The following is a 15,105-nucleotide window of genomic DNA, read 5'->3' as shown; positions in this document are numbered from 1 at the left end:
ATGATCCAGTAATTCTACTACCCAAAGAAAACAAAAAACTAGTTCAAAAACATGTATACACTCCAATATTTATGGCAGCATTACTTTTTTTTTTTTTAAGATTTTATTTATTCATGAGAAACACAGAGAGAGAGAATGGCAGAGTGTGTACACAGGCAGAGGGAGAAGCAGGCCCCATGCAGGAAGCCTGATGTGGGACTTGATCCCCAGTCTCCAGGATCAGGCCCTGGGCTGAAGGCAGCGCTAAACCACTAAGCCACCCAGGCTGCCCTTAAGAGATATTTTAAACAAATTAATGAATTAGTTGATATGTTTCTGAAATGATAGTCATTTCGTAATAAAAATGTGAATGGCCAGAAAATAACTTATTTCTTTGTTATCCCCAAAGAACTTCCCCAATCTCATATCCTCACATTGAAATATCCTGAAATATTCTTAAACCTAGAAATATCCTTCTGTCAATGAGGTACTTGTTATGTCCCATGTTTTTCCAAGGGACACTTTGGTTCCTCCTGCTTCTCAGTCCTACGTTGAGTCAAACACTGTTTTTAAATAACAACTTCAGGGGCAGCCCCGGTGGCGCAGCGGTTTAGCACCGCCTGTATGCAGCCCAGGGTGTGATCCGGGAGACCCAGGATCGAGTCCCACATTAGGCTTCCTGCATGGAGCCTGCTTCTCCCTCTGCCTGTGTCTCTGCCTCTCTCTTCGCTCTCTCTGAATGAATAAATAAATAAATCTTTAAAAATAAATAAATAAATAAATAAATAACAACTTCATAACACCCCAATCAAGTCATAAAAACATGACTTCCAATTCATAACTTGACACGGAGGTGGCAAGCCATAACCTGAGGCATGTAACTTTTTGCTTATTAAAAGCAAATCAGGGGATCCCTGGGTGGCGCAGCGGTTTGGCGCCTGCTTTGGCCCAGGGCGCGATCCTGGAGACCCGGGATCGAATCCCACATCGGGCTCCCGGTGCATGGAGCCTGCTTCTCCCTCTGCCTGTGTCTCTGCCTCTCTCTCTCTCTCTCTCTCTCTCTCTCTGTGTGTGTGTGTCTCATGAATAAATAAGTAAAACCTTTGAAAAGAGTAAAATTGGGCAGCCCGGGTGGCTGAGCAGTTTAGCGCCGCCTTCAGCCCAGGGAGTGATCCCGGGGATCTGGGATCAAGTCCCATGTCAGGCTCCCTACATGGAGCCTGCTTCTCCCTCTGCCTGCGTCTCTGCCTCTCTCTCTCTCTCCTCTCTGTGTAATAAAATAAATAAAATCTTTTAAAAAAATGTAAATTAAAAAAAATAAAAATAAAAAAGTAAAATAACATAAAAGCAAATCAAGCTCACCTTACATAAAGCTCCTCCATAACTCCATTTATTAGGGAAAATGAGCTCTTACCTATGAATGAACTAGAAAGATTAGCAGAGGCCTCAGGATCAACCAACTGATTGAGACACAGTGTTTTACATGCTGGACCTTCTACCTGGAAACCAAACACAAAGAACTCTCTTTGTAAAACTCAAGCTGTCTGAGCATAGAAACAATCTGTGTATAGAACATTTGCTCGCTGCACTATTCTCAAATATTTCGAGGTAGACATTTTTAAAGTGAAACCTACCAAAGTTTTTTGAGAAAGACTAAATTCACTCTGAACTTACTGATCTCTCCAAAGAGAAATGCTCCCCATCTCTTTCCCGCCCTGCCCTGCCAACATTTAACGGATGCTCCTACCAGATACTCCTAAGGCTTTTCTCAGGTGTCTCCACGAAGATGACGCTGTGGCAGGGGGGCAAAACCCCCAACTGAAATCTGCTTTCAGAGGCCAAACCGGTGCCCTCTTACCTCAAGCAGAAGGTCGTCCAGGTTCAGGTGGCGTCTCAGGAGGTGCACGGCCGAGTCCTGCAGCCTGTGCCCCCTCCCGGAGCCGCGCAGCTGCCTCTCGACCCGTCCCGCTGGGGGGAAAGCAGTTCACAATAGGACAGCAGCCCTGAGGAGCCCTGTGCAGGGACGCGGCGACGTTCCCGCCCCGAGGTCATGCACCAGGGGACGCGTGAACCCGGGAAGCCCCACCCCACCCCCACCTGAGGCGCAGCTCATGGAACGACGGACCTGCAGGTCCCCAGGGTCCAGCTAAGGAGACGCAGGCACTGTCAACGGTCCAGAGCACACTGGCCCGTGGGGGTCCGGGGCAGGAAAGGGCACGTGGGGGGAAGCTGGGGGCACCCAAGTGCGCTCCGGGTCAGCGAGCAGCGCCGCACGAACGCCAGGAATCCCGGGGCCCAGCTGTCGTCCCGCGCTCCTGGACGCCTGGGCTCCACTCTCACGTGCCCACCTCTCCTACCACCCCCCGGCGTCCGCTGCACCCTGCCGGGCCCCGCAGCGGGGGAGAGCCCGAGACCGCGGGACCAGGGGCCTGGCGCCCGGCGGCGGAGGCTGGGGCGGCGCGGGATCTCAGGGCCCGGCCCCAGCGCCCTCTTACCCAGCAGCTCGGCCCACGTCCTCCTGCGGCTTCCCGAACTGGAGCCCGACGCGGCATCCTGCGTCCGCAAGTCCGACATGGCGGGAACTCCGCATTCCCTCAGCTGCTCCGGGCAACCCGCCCGCGCTGCCTCCCCGTTGGCTGCGGCCCGCGCGGCCTCCCCATTGGCTGGCGCCTCCCAGGTCCCACCCCCTTGAGCCGAAGGCCTCGCGCCGCGGCCATCTTGGGGGTGGCGTGTGGCGCCATGTTGGTGGCGGCAAAATCCCGGGAGGAAGGTGCAGGAGACCTGCACAAAGGACAAGATTGCGGTTGGCGGTGTGGATGCAGAGTGGCGTCGAGTGCCAGAAAACCGGAATCCTTGTGCATTATTCCTGCGTATAAGGACTGAGAGTTGGTCATGAAGAAACAAGCCGACAAAGCTAGAACCGGGAAGACGCTAAAACGCGCGGGCCGGACCTGGTCCGTCTGTCGGGAGTCGGTTCCGTCCCCGCGGGGAGTGCGGCAGGATGACCCTCCGCCCCCTCGGACACAGGCTTCGGCCAGCGACACTGACTTTAACTAAGTGTAAATGGTTGCAGGTGCCTCCCGAGAGCCGCCCACCTGCCCAGGTGTCCCAGGTGTTGAGACTCCAGGCAGCGGGCCCTCTGCGGAGGTGGTGTCTTTTGTGGTGTCTTTCCCTCGATGCTGTGCCTGTAAGATTCATCCATGTTGTGCTGCGCTGCAGTTGGTATGTTTTCATGGCTGTGTACTATTCCACTGGATACATAAACATATGCACATAAGTGATAACTTACAAAACCTATTTTCTGTGCATTATGATGTTTTCACATCTTAAAAAGCCTTTCTGGCTGGGGAGAGACTCGCTGACTTTAGAGATGACGAAAGGCCCACAGGAGCATGCCCTCTAGAAGACTATCCGCCCCAGAGCCAGAGCTCCTCCATCTGGCTCCAATCCCAGGAGGCAGTATTCTTCTGCCTAATCATCCATGGCCAGGTGCCAGGCAACTGAGGACCACTCCTGTAGCCCAGAGCCCACCCAAATTGTTCAGACTACCCTCTCCAAGCTCTTTATGCTGCCTAGCCTAGCCTTCCCTGAGAAAACCACAATAAAGACCTTGATGGAAAGCTTGCTGTCCCTCCTGTCTCATTTCTTGTGTCTAAGACTGGCGAGCATAATAAACTGTGGGGGGGGGAGGTTGGAGGGTTTTTCGGTCTGTTTTTTTAAGATTTTATTTATTCATGAGAGACAGAGAGAGGCAGAGACACAGGCAGACAGAGAAGCAGGCTCCCTGCAAGGAGCCCAATGTGGGACTCGATCCTGGATCCCAAGATCACGCCCTGAGCCGAAAGCAGGTGCTCAACTGCTAAGCTACCCAGGTGTCCCAATAAACTTTGTTTTTAATTGAGTCTCTCTGTGTCTTCTCTTGTGACCATCTCACAAGATTTTTTTTTTTTTTTTCCCAGCTAAGGCTAGGACAACTTAAGGTTAGGATTGATACCTCCAAGCCTGGTTGACACAGCATGGGGCTGGGGAGCCAGCAGTGGACAGAGGGCTGTAGGGTTTTCACATTGGTGAACCATGGGGTGGGGTGAGTAGACTAATGCTGGCTCATTCCTGTTGATAATGAATTGTAGAAGGCCAATCAAATAATGACTCAAGGCTTTCTTGTCACCTCAAATTGAAAAAGCACATCTAGATTTGTTTCAACAGACTTTATCATATATCATGTTTATGCATATATGAAAAAACATAAGTGAGAAATGCATTGAAGGTATCCTGAGCTCTAACTTCAGAAGAAGGGTGAATAAGAAAATCTGCTCAGTTTTCCTGAGTAGAAAAACCCAGTTCTTCCTTCCTATGTGAACCTTACCCCTGAATATGTCTTCTGCTTCTGGTCCCCAAATGCGTGGGGATTTTAACCCCAAGCAATTCTCTGTGACACCAGCTGGGTGTACTACAACTGAACTCAGTTCTGGTTTTTTTTTTTTTTTAAGATTTATTTATTTATGAAAGACAGAGAGAAGGAGAGAGAGAGGCAGAGACACAGGAGGAGGGAGAAGCAGGCTCCATGCCAGGAGCCCAACGTGGGACTCAATCCTGGGTCTCCAGGATCGCGCCCTGGGCCAAAGGCAGGCGCCAAACCACTGAGCCACCTAGGGATCCCCCTGAACTCAGTTCTGACACTATTTATTGGGAGACAGTGTCAGATACCATAGGTAAAGGACTCAGTCATGGCAGTCAGCCCCTCACTTCAGATGCCAGTTCCAAATAGTTGGTCCTCAGATCACCAACAATGTCTGTCAACAAATCAGGGGTTTCCTCACGACCCCCTCCTCAGATTTCATTAATTTGCCAGAGTTGCTCACACAAGTCAGGGAAACACATTTACCAGATTATTCTTTAAATAATTTTAGCTTTTTTTAAAAAAGATTTTATTTATTTATCCATGAGAGACAGAGAGAGAGGCAGAGACACAGGCAGAGGGAGAAGCAGGCTCCATGCAGGGACCCTGACGTGGGACTCGATCCTGGATCTCCAGGATCACGCCCTGGGGTGAAGGTGGCGTTAAACCGCTGGGCCACTGGGCTGCCCCATTTATCAGATTATTAAAGGGTGTGAAAGGGGCACCTGGGGGTTCAGTCAGTGAAGCATCTGCCTTCGACTCATGGCCTTGATCCTGGTGTCCTGGGATCCAGCCCCATGTTGGGCTCCCTACTCAGCAGGGAGTCTGCTTCTCCCTTTCCCTTGGACCCTCACTTGTGCTCACTCACTCTCTCAAATAAAATCTCTTAAAAAAAAAAAGTCTGTAATAAAGGATACAGATAAGCAGCCAGATGAAGAGATACACAGGGTGAGGCCCAGGGGAGTTCTACGCACAGGCTATCTGCCTTCATGGAATTGGGGCGCATCATCCTCCAGGTATTCTGTTTGCCAGCCTGGAAACTCTCTGAACACTCAACTTTTGGGATTTCACAGAGGCTTCATGACAAAGGCGTGATTGATCATTAGCTCCATTTCCAGCCCCTCTTCCCTCTCTGGAGGACAGGGACAGAGCCGAAAATTCCAAGCTTCTAATCATTACTTGGTCTTTCTGGTGACCAGCCAAGCCACCCGGGGACCCACACAGAGTCACCTCATTAGAATCAAAGATGCTCCTGGTGTTCTTTTTTTTTTTTTTTTTTTGAGATTTTATTTATTTATTCATGAGAGACACAGAGAGAGGCAGAGACAGAGGCAGAGGGAGAAGCAGGCTCCTTGAGGGGAGCCAGATGTGGAACTCGATCCCCAGACCCCAGGATCACAACCTGAGCCAGAGGCAGACACTCAACCACTGAGCCACCCAGGCATCCCACTCCTAGTGTTCTTATCACTTAGGAATGTACAAGGATTTCAGGAGCTCTGACCCGGGACCAGGGAGCAGAGCCCAATATGTATTTTGTATCAACTCACAAAGGGTTAGAAGAGCTGAATCATCATTCGGCTGAGTCTCAACATCCAGATTTTCACAGAATATCATCCTGTCAGCCATAATTTGTGATGCAGGAGGCCCTCAAAGAGCGCCCACTGACAATTCCTGGATTGTCTTGCAAACCACTGGAAACCACCTACATTCACATTTGTGTGCAGGCTACAACCACCCTGCAGAACTATTGCCAGGCCCAACCCAGACACGGAGCTGTTCAATTTGGGATCAATGCCCACAAGACCCCATGGAGGGTGATAAAAGCTGGGCAACATGTGACTTGTGCTGTGGGTTGCAAGACATGACCACAAATTCTCCTTCACCATCAAGAGGTGGGGTCTAGGGCAGCCCCGGGGGCTCAGCGGTTTAAGGGTCGCCATCAGCCCAGGGCGTGATCCTGGAGACCCAGAATCAAGTCCCATGTCGGGCTCCCTGCATGGATCCTGCTTCTCCCTCTGCTTGTGTCTCTGCCTCTCTCTCTCTCTCTCTCTCTCTCTCTCTCTCTCTCTCCCTCTCTCTGTGTGTCTCTCATGAATAAATAAATAAAATATTAAAAAAAAAAAGAGGTGGGGTCTATTTCTCCCTCCTTTTGCTTTGAGTCAGCCAATGAGATGCGAGTAACATACAAATAGAACCTTTTTTTTTTTAAGATTTTATTTATTTATTCATAGAGACAGAGAGAGAGAGAGGCAGAGACACAGGCAGAGGGGAAGTAGGCTCCATGCAGAGAGCTCAATGAGACGCGGGACTCCATCCAGGGTCCCCAGGATCACGGCCCGGGCCGCAGGCGGCGCTAAACCGCTGCGCCACCGGGGCTGCCCGATACAAATAGAACCTTGAAAGGAGCTTGTGCTTCAGAGCTTGGAACTCTGAGTTCCCCAAAAAACACACCTGAGCCAGCCTGCCTGAGGACGAGGCCATGTGGAGGAAAGGTGGGAGTCCAGCCAACAGTCCCAGCCTTTGGTGGACAGCCTATCCACCACCAGAACCTGGGAATGAGGCCATCACAGGCTGTCCAGCTGCCAGTGAACTGCCAGTGATGTCAAAGTGGGAGTGAGGCTGACTGAGACCAGAGGAACTTCCACGGGCCGACAGAGTTATGGGCTAAGAGAATGGTTGTTTCTTTAAGTCACTAAGGCCTTGTGATGGTTTGTTACAGAGCAATAACTGATAAAGCCCTTTTTACATAGTCCTGAGAAGGGGCTGTCAATATCATTCCAAGTATCATTCCTATACAGATAGGAAACAAGGCACTCACAGGTTAAGGGATTTGCCTAAGGACACATAGCTAATACATGGCAAAGTTAGGAAAAGAACTCGTCTGTCTGATCCCAAACCCGAAGCTCTGCAACTGGAGACACAGGCACATAGGGCTGAAGCCCTATCATATTAGGGGCCCAAGAACCTCCTGAGTTTGCACTCCAAAAAATTTCTCCTTCTCACCCTCTCTCCTCCGGAAGGCAAGGCATTGGGAGAAAGAGAGAACCCTGAGAAAGAACCCAAACCAGACTGGCTCCCTCCCTCCTGCATCTACCCTCCTCCCTCAGTGCCTGCATTTCCCTTTTCCTGGCTTCTGTCCATCATGTGGGGACTCTGCCCCTTTTCATGACAATGTCTATATGGAAAAGGCCAAGAACAGAGGAAAGAATGTGAAGATGAATGTTTCCTGGACATTGCCTGAGGCACCAGGAGATACTGGTCTTATAGACTCTGAATCCCATGTCCAGCCCCAGATGGGATATGACCAAATATGTACAGGCAAGTGCCTTGGGGATGCTCCTCAAGGCCTTGTGGGGGGCAGGAGAGGCCATTAAGCAGGGCATTCCCCACCCCCAGGCTCCCTATCAGCCTCAGGAACTCCAGAGGGGTCTGACCTCTGTGATGGCCACCCTGCCTCTGGCAAGTGTACCCTCTCTGTCCCCAAGTGTAGCCCGCTTGAGCCTGTCCATCTGCCCCTGGGCCCTGCTGACTGACAAAATAGGGCCCTGGGTTCATGGGCCAGAAATCCGAAATCCGAACCCATAAAGTCTCCATGAGGATTTCTGCCAGAGCCTTTGCACTGTGGTGGCCAAGTGTGATGATGTGAATTATAATAACTAGAAAGTGCAGAGAACAGATCAGCTCATAAAAAGGCAAAGATTCATTCTCAAGGAAGACCCTTAAGACAAGCCTGGTTGTGAGAGCCAGGCCTTGCTAGTGATGTAGTTTTGGAATGTTGTTGGTGTCTGGAGCCAACAACCAACAACAAATTCTTTTTTTTTTTTTAAGATTTATTTATTTATTCATGATAGACACACAGAGAGACAGACAGACAGGCAGAGGCAGAGACACACAGGCAGAGGGAGACGCAGGCTCCATGCTGCCGGGAGCCCAATGCGGGACTCGATCCCAGGACTCCAGGATCGCGCCCTGGGCCAAAGGCTGGCGCCAAACTGCTGAGTCACCCAGGGATCCCCCCAACAACAAATTCTTAAGATGTCTTTGGTGCAAGAGGTAGTTTTATTTAAGCACAGAACAGGACTGGTGAGCAAGAAGAGCTGCTGCCCTGGGGTTGACAAGTGAGGCTGATTATGTACCTGGGAGTTGGGGGAGGTAAGGACAAAGGGAGGTTTTCAAAAGAACTTTCATCTGCTAAAGAGGACCTACAAGATGCCTTGCTGTTGTCAAGTTAAGGTTGTTTTTCCTTCTAGCAAGGCATTAAGACAGTTGGGAGCCTCCTGGAGGAATGTCACACATGTCCCACAGGCGGGGGGCGGGTGGCATTGTGGGGGTATCTGCTTGTGCTTTGTCCTCACCTGGCCTTCTGTTCTCAGCATTAGAAAGCTGATCCCATGCAACTGTGCCCCTTCCCACTTGCCACCCTGGCTATGGCTCTGATACACGGCTTAGACCACACCAAGAGCTGCCTGTTTTAAGCACCTTTTATTTTTCTTTATTATTCTTTTTTAAGACCTTATTTATTTATTCATGAGAGACACAGAGAGAGGCAGAGACATAGGCAGAGGGAGAAGCAGGCTCCCTCTGGGGAGCCTGATGTGAGACTCAATCCCAGGACCCTGGGATCACGCCCTGAGCCAAAGGCAGATGCTCATCCATTGAGCCACCCAGGTGTCCCTTAAGCACCTTTTAGATTTGAAGGGGGAAGTTTGTGAAGTTGGACGAACACCATTTCTACTTGGCCATGAATCAGTCTGAGAAAAGTTCTCTCTTAATTTCTCTAAGCTGCTGACAGGGATGCAGCCCTGATTATCCTAATTAGCAATAAAGTCAGACTTATTCATGTTTTCCTAATGCTTGCCAAATTCCAAAGTGTAGACACAACAGGTCCACATTCTTGGAAATCACTAAAAGAATTTCTCTAAGCAGCTGAAGTTATAAAAGAGCTTTATGAAAATCACCAGCCTGTAGAGGCAGGATCCACCTAGCAGTCTGGATGCTGTGGTCAGAACCCCTGGGGTGTGTGCAAACCCCAGGCTGCTATGCCTGCTGTCATCTTGTGGCCTGTGTCTTGCCTGCCACAGCTGTAGCTGTGCAGGTAGGCCCATGTATAGTGCCCATGGCCACTTCCAGCTTCCTGTGATGACATCAGTATTCTGTATTTCTATTTTTTTTTAAAGATTTTATTTATTTGGGGATCCCTGGGTGGCGTAGCGGTTTGGCGCCTGCCTTTGGCCCAGGGCGCAATCCTGGAGATCGGGGATCGAATCCCACGTCGGGCTTCCAGTGCATGGAGCCTGCTTCTCCCTCTGCCTATGTCTCTGCCTCTCTCTTTCTGTGACTATTATAAATAAATAAAAATTAAAAAAAAAAAAAGATTTTATTTATTTGTTCATGAGACACACACACACACACACACACACAGAGAGAGAGAGAGAGAGAGAGAGAGAGAGGCAGAGACACAGGCAGAGGGAGAAGCAGGCTCTATGCACGAACCCGATGTGGGACTCGATCCTGGGTCTCCAGGATCACGCCCTGGGCTGAAGGCAGCACTAAACCTCAACTGCTGAGCCAGCTGGGCTGCCCTGTATTTCTATCTTTAGGGCTGGCCAAAGGTGTTTGGTGCTGTGATGGACTCTGAATTCAGAAAACTGAGAAGGAAGCAGAATTCGTAAGAACCCTTCCTATAGGACTCCTGGGTGGCTCAGTCAGTTAAGCTTCTGCCTTGGACTCAGGTCATCATCCTGGGGTCATGAGGTTGAGCCCCACCCCCAGTGCATGGTTGGGGGGTGTCCCTGCTCAGCAGGGAGTCTGTTCCTCCCTCTAACTCTCCCCCTTGCTCATGCTGTCTCAAATAAATAAAATCTTTTAAAAACAAAAACAATAACCTCTCCTGTAAGCATCTAGACCACTCAAGAATGAACGTAGACCCAAGAAAATCTACAGGCTCAGTTTCTCCTTTGTAAAACTGGCCTGAGAGATGCCACCAGTTCTGCTGTTGTCTGCACACTCAGGCACATGTGTAAAATTCCAGAATGCTGTGTCCATGTCCAAAGGGACCTTTAGTACTCGATTTGGAGCTGAGGTCTAGCTGAGATCTGCCGAGGGGATGTGCAAGAGAGGAGACCCCCCTTTCACCCAAAATGCTCCCTGACCTCTGTGATGGCCCCCTCTGTGATGGCCATCCACGAAAGGAATGGCTGGGTTAACTCGAAAGCCCTTAACTTAGCAAAAAAGCAACATCTGTGCTCCCTTGTGCACTTTCTAGAAGGATCAGGCTCTAAGGAATGACATGAGTGGATCCCCTACCACTCACAGTCACATTCAGGAGCCACATGCCTCCTAATTCCTCAAGTTTGGTTTATGAAACAGGAGATGGAGATGGATAGGAAGTGAGCAGATAGGAGGGAGGAGTCTGTGCTGAAAACCTCTGGAGGAGCTGCAATGCATCTCAACTAGAGAAAGCCGCAGCATGAAGCTTAGCATGTGTGCACACACATACATGTGTTCTACGTGAACATGGACACACATACCACACACACATCAGTTCTCTTCTCCTCCCAGCAAGGTTATTCATTGACAGCAGAAGGAAGCGGGGGAATGGATTCATACAAGTGCATTGTTGTGAAAATTATGGGTTTGTGGAATCCAACTATCTGACATACAGATGCTCTAGGCTGTCCATGGAAGGAGGAAGAGAGTTCACAAATAGCTAGAAGTGGCCAAAGTAGTTGCCTCATCCTGAATAAAGCTAAACTATGTGGGAGGTGAGCCAGGAGAAAGAGAACTTCCCTCTCCCTTCCTATCAGAGCAGCTGTTTGTGAAAGGGGAAAGGGTTCCCAGCTTGACTTGAACTTTTTTTTAAAGATGTATTTATTTATTTGACACACACAGAGAGAGAGAAGAGCACAAGCAGAGGGAGATGCAGAGGGAGAGGGAGAAGCAAACTCTCCCACTGAGCAGATGGGGCTCCATCCCAGGACCCTGGGATCATGACCCAAGCTGAAGGCAGATGCTTCACCACTGAGCCACCCAGGCACCCCTAAAAACACAGAATTTAGCTAGAAAGACCAAAACAGGGAAGGGAGCTAATTCAGCAGAAGAAAACATTCAACTAATACTGAATATTGGGGACACCTGTGTGGCTCAGCAGTTGAACTTCTGCCTTTGGCTCAGAGCGTGATCCTGCAGTCCCAGGATCAAGTCCTGCAATTGGGCTCCCAGCAGGGAGCCTGCTTCTACCTCTGCCTACATCTCTGTGTCTCTCATGAATAAATAAACATCTTAAAATAATAATAGTAATAATAATACTGAATATTGCCTCAGATCCTGCATGGAGGATGGCGACCCTTCCTCACCCCCTCCCTTCTCAGGAGTGATACCCAGGAAAAGAGGAAGATCTGAGTGGGAGTCATGCTCACTCACTGTAGCCCAGAGGTGGAACCCTTCCCACTTCTCAACATAAATCCAAACCCCTAACATTGCAAGCATCAGAGCAGGTGTCCACTCACCACTTATCAGGAACAGCAGAGGAAGGAGATGCATGATCTTCGTTGTTTCATTTTTTTTTTTTAAGATTTTATTTATTGGGACGCCTGGGTGGCTCAGCGGTTGAGCATCCGCCTTTGGCCCAGGGCGTGATCCTGGAGTCCTGGGATCAAGCCCCACATGGGGCTCCCTGCATGGAGCCTGTTTCTCCTCCCTCTTCGTGTCTCTGCCTCTCTCTTTGTGTGCATGTGTGTCTCATGAGGGAGGGAGGATAAGCAGGCTCTATGCAGAGAGCCCGATGTGGAACTTAATCCCGGGACTCCAGGATTAACCCCTGAGCCCAGGATCATGCCCTGAGCCAAGGGCAGACGCTCAACCGCTGAGCCACCCAGGTGCCCTGATCTTCGTTGTTTCAAACATGGAAGGGACGTTCCCCCACAATTACAAACGTAGTGAGCACATGCTCACTGATGAATGACACTAAAGGAGCAGAGGAACACTGACCCGTCCACAGTCACACCCTGGGACAGTCACCATGAATGTTTTATTGCACAGCTTTGAAGAAAGCTTTCTGCCTTGCAAATACTTTTTTTTTTTTAACTGCTGCTTTATACTCTGTTTTTTTTTTTTTTTTTGTCCGCGATAACTCATGGACATCTCTGTCAACGGAGCTGTCACCCCTCTTAAATCCTTTTGCTTCACAGTGTTGTGTGGTGGGTGCCCTCACTGATTGCTAAGTAGGTGAGTCTTTCCCCTGGCCCCTTTGAGGACTACAGGTTTGTTTTTATTATTGCCTTAGGATAAAATGCCACATAGCAAACTTTCTGGGTCAAGACCACACATACATTGTTACTTGCTTTTTACTTTGTGGCCATATAAGGTCCTTACTGAGTGAAAATTCAGGTGTGCAATAGAAATACTGTGTTCCAAATCCAGCGACTTTGTTGCAGGGCTCCTGACTCAGGTGCCTGCAAGCACCCTCAGGAAATCCTGGGATTCCAGGATACAGAATATTAAAAATGTTTATTTGACGGACTAGGGTCTGTCAAGGTTTGATAAAATCCTTTTTTATTACCTTACTCAGGAAATTCTTTTTTCATTAAAGGTTTTATTTATTTATTCATGAGAGACACAGAGAGAGAGGCAGAGACAGGCAGAGGGAGAAGCAGGCTACCTGAGGAGCCCGATGCGGAACTTGATCCCAGGACCCCGGGATCATGACCTGAGCCGAAGGCAGATGCTCAACTGCTGAGCCACCTAGGCACCCCACTCAGGAAATTCTTTACAAAAACTGGCCTTTCTTTCCTCCCTCCCTATTCTTCTTTCACTTTGAGTACATGATGCTACAGGTTGCTGCTGTTCGGTGGCACAGCCTTGCTCCATGCTAAGGCACGAGCATATCCCACCCCACCCCCCTATACAGTGAAGTAAATGGCCCTAGAAAGATCTGTCCATGTTCTAACTGGATTTCTGTGAAGATGACTAACCTTACTGGGAATTGGGTCTTTGTAGATCCTTAGTTAAGGATCTTGAGATGAGCTTATCCTGGATTATTGAGGTGGGTCCTAACCCGCTGAGAGCAGTCCCTCCATCACTGACATGGCCCTATATGTCAGGACACTGTCTAGCACTTAGAAATGGATCCATAGGAATGCCTGGGTGGTCAGCAGTTGAGCATCTGCCTTTGGCTCAGGGTGTGATCCCAAAGTCCTGGGACTGAGTCCCACGTTGGGCTCCCTACATGGAGCCTGCTTTTCTCTCTGCCTCTCTCTCTCTGTGTTTCTCATGAATAAAGAAATAAAATCTTAAAAAAAAAAAAAAAAAAGAGGGATGCCTGGGTGGCTCAATGGTTGGACGCCTCCCTTCAGACCAGGGCCCAGGGCGTGATCCTGGAGTCCCGGAATCAAGTCCTGCATCGGGCTTCCTGCATGGAGACTGCTTCTCCCTCTGCCTATGTCTCTGCCTCTCTCTCTCTCTGTGTCTCTCATGAATAAATAAATAGAATCTTTTTTAAAAAAGGATCCATAAACACTTGTTTAATTGAGTAATTTTTGTTTAAAGAATCTGTTGTTCCGGCAGCTCCGGTGGCCCAGCGGTTTAGCGCCACCTTTGGTCTAGGGTGTGATCCTGGAGACCCGGGATGGAGTCCCACGTTGGGCTCCCTGCATGGGGCCTGCCTCTCTCTCTCTCTCTCTCTCTCTCTCTCTCTGTGTCTCTCATGAATAAATAAAATCTTAAAAAAAAAAAAAAAAAAAAAGAATCTGTTGTTCCAATTTTACCCTAACAAGAGAAATGGAAGTTAGGCCACTCTTCACCCATCAGAGATTCAAAAGTTTAATCATATGCTGTGAGCGTAGGGAAATAGATACATTAGCATTACCACTGGGAAAGTAAACTGGCACAGCCTCTGTGAGGGCTGCTTGAATAGTACTTATCAAAATACTGAGTTCATATATCCTTCAACCCAGCAAGTCTGTTTCCTAGGATTTATACTGAACATGCGTAAAAGTGTGAATGTCAACTATACGTCCACAGAGTCCAAGGTACTTGGGACAGCAGCAGTTCAACCAACGATATCCTCGCCATCACAAGCCTGTGCTAAGTATGAGGTTATTCAGTCAAGACTGGAACAACCTACATGCCCAGCAGATGGGGATCTTATGGTGCCCCACTAAGGGACATTCTATAATATAGAAGGACACAGACACCCTGCACACTGGTTTCCCTCACTGGTGAGTGAAAAAGCATAGCACAGGACAGGGTATAAAATAAGTCTTTCTGTGTGAGAAGGAGATGATATACTTGTAATAAGTCTGTATGCGGGGTCAGCATGTAGTGGAGGATTTCTCAATTTATAACTTTGCATACCTTTGAACATCAAACCAGTCAAATTAGCCAACACCAATTTGCACAGTTATTTCTGTGTTCTTACAAATTTCAGGGCCCACACAGCCCTTTGAAGCTCATCCCACCAGCAAGATCACCTGTCAGCTGTGATGTAAAACTTCCTTTACTCCAGGCTGCGAGGAAGACAGGATACCAGAAAAAGGATCATACAGCAGCTAGTGTCTGAGTAATACATTTGGAAAGTCATGGATTCATTTTTAACCATCCTGTATTACCTGTTCAAACATGAATCAATTCAAACTTTGTAAAGGACTTCAAATGTCTTCAATAGGAAGCAAACAGTGTCCTCAAGTACGTCCCTACTCTTGATATCCTCTCCTTGTCCTATGTCACAC

The 15,105-nt window shown here is 48.9% G+C and overlaps 1 protein-coding gene across 1 annotated transcript in view; it reads right to left on the bottom strand.

Annotated features, from left to right (window-relative positions):
* The window catches only part of FANCA (FA complementation group A), a 58,851-nt gene extending 56,249 nt beyond the window's left edge, over window positions 1-2,602 (bottom strand). The window contains exons 1-3 of the mRNA XM_041771165.1: window positions 2,475-2,602; window positions 1,838-1,947; window positions 1,394-1,478 (exon numbers count right to left, since the gene is read on the bottom strand). Coding sequence (XP_041627099.1) covers window positions 1,394-1,478; window positions 1,838-1,947; window positions 2,475-2,553 — 274 coding nt within the window. The 5' untranslated portion in view covers window positions 2,554-2,602. The remainder of the gene's footprint in view (window positions 1-1,393; window positions 1,479-1,837; window positions 1,948-2,474) is intronic.
* Window positions 2,603-15,105: the final 12,503 nt, after the last annotated feature.

The sequence above is a fragment of the Vulpes lagopus genome, chromosome 10 (genome assembly GCF_018345385.1).
Source record: "Vulpes lagopus strain Blue_001 chromosome 10, ASM1834538v1, whole genome shotgun sequence".
In the NCBI taxonomy this organism is placed as follows: domain Eukaryota; kingdom Metazoa; phylum Chordata; class Mammalia; order Carnivora; family Canidae; genus Vulpes; species Vulpes lagopus.
The sequence above is the reverse complement of the archived record's forward strand: the minus strand, read 5'-3'. Positions and strand labels throughout refer to the sequence as shown.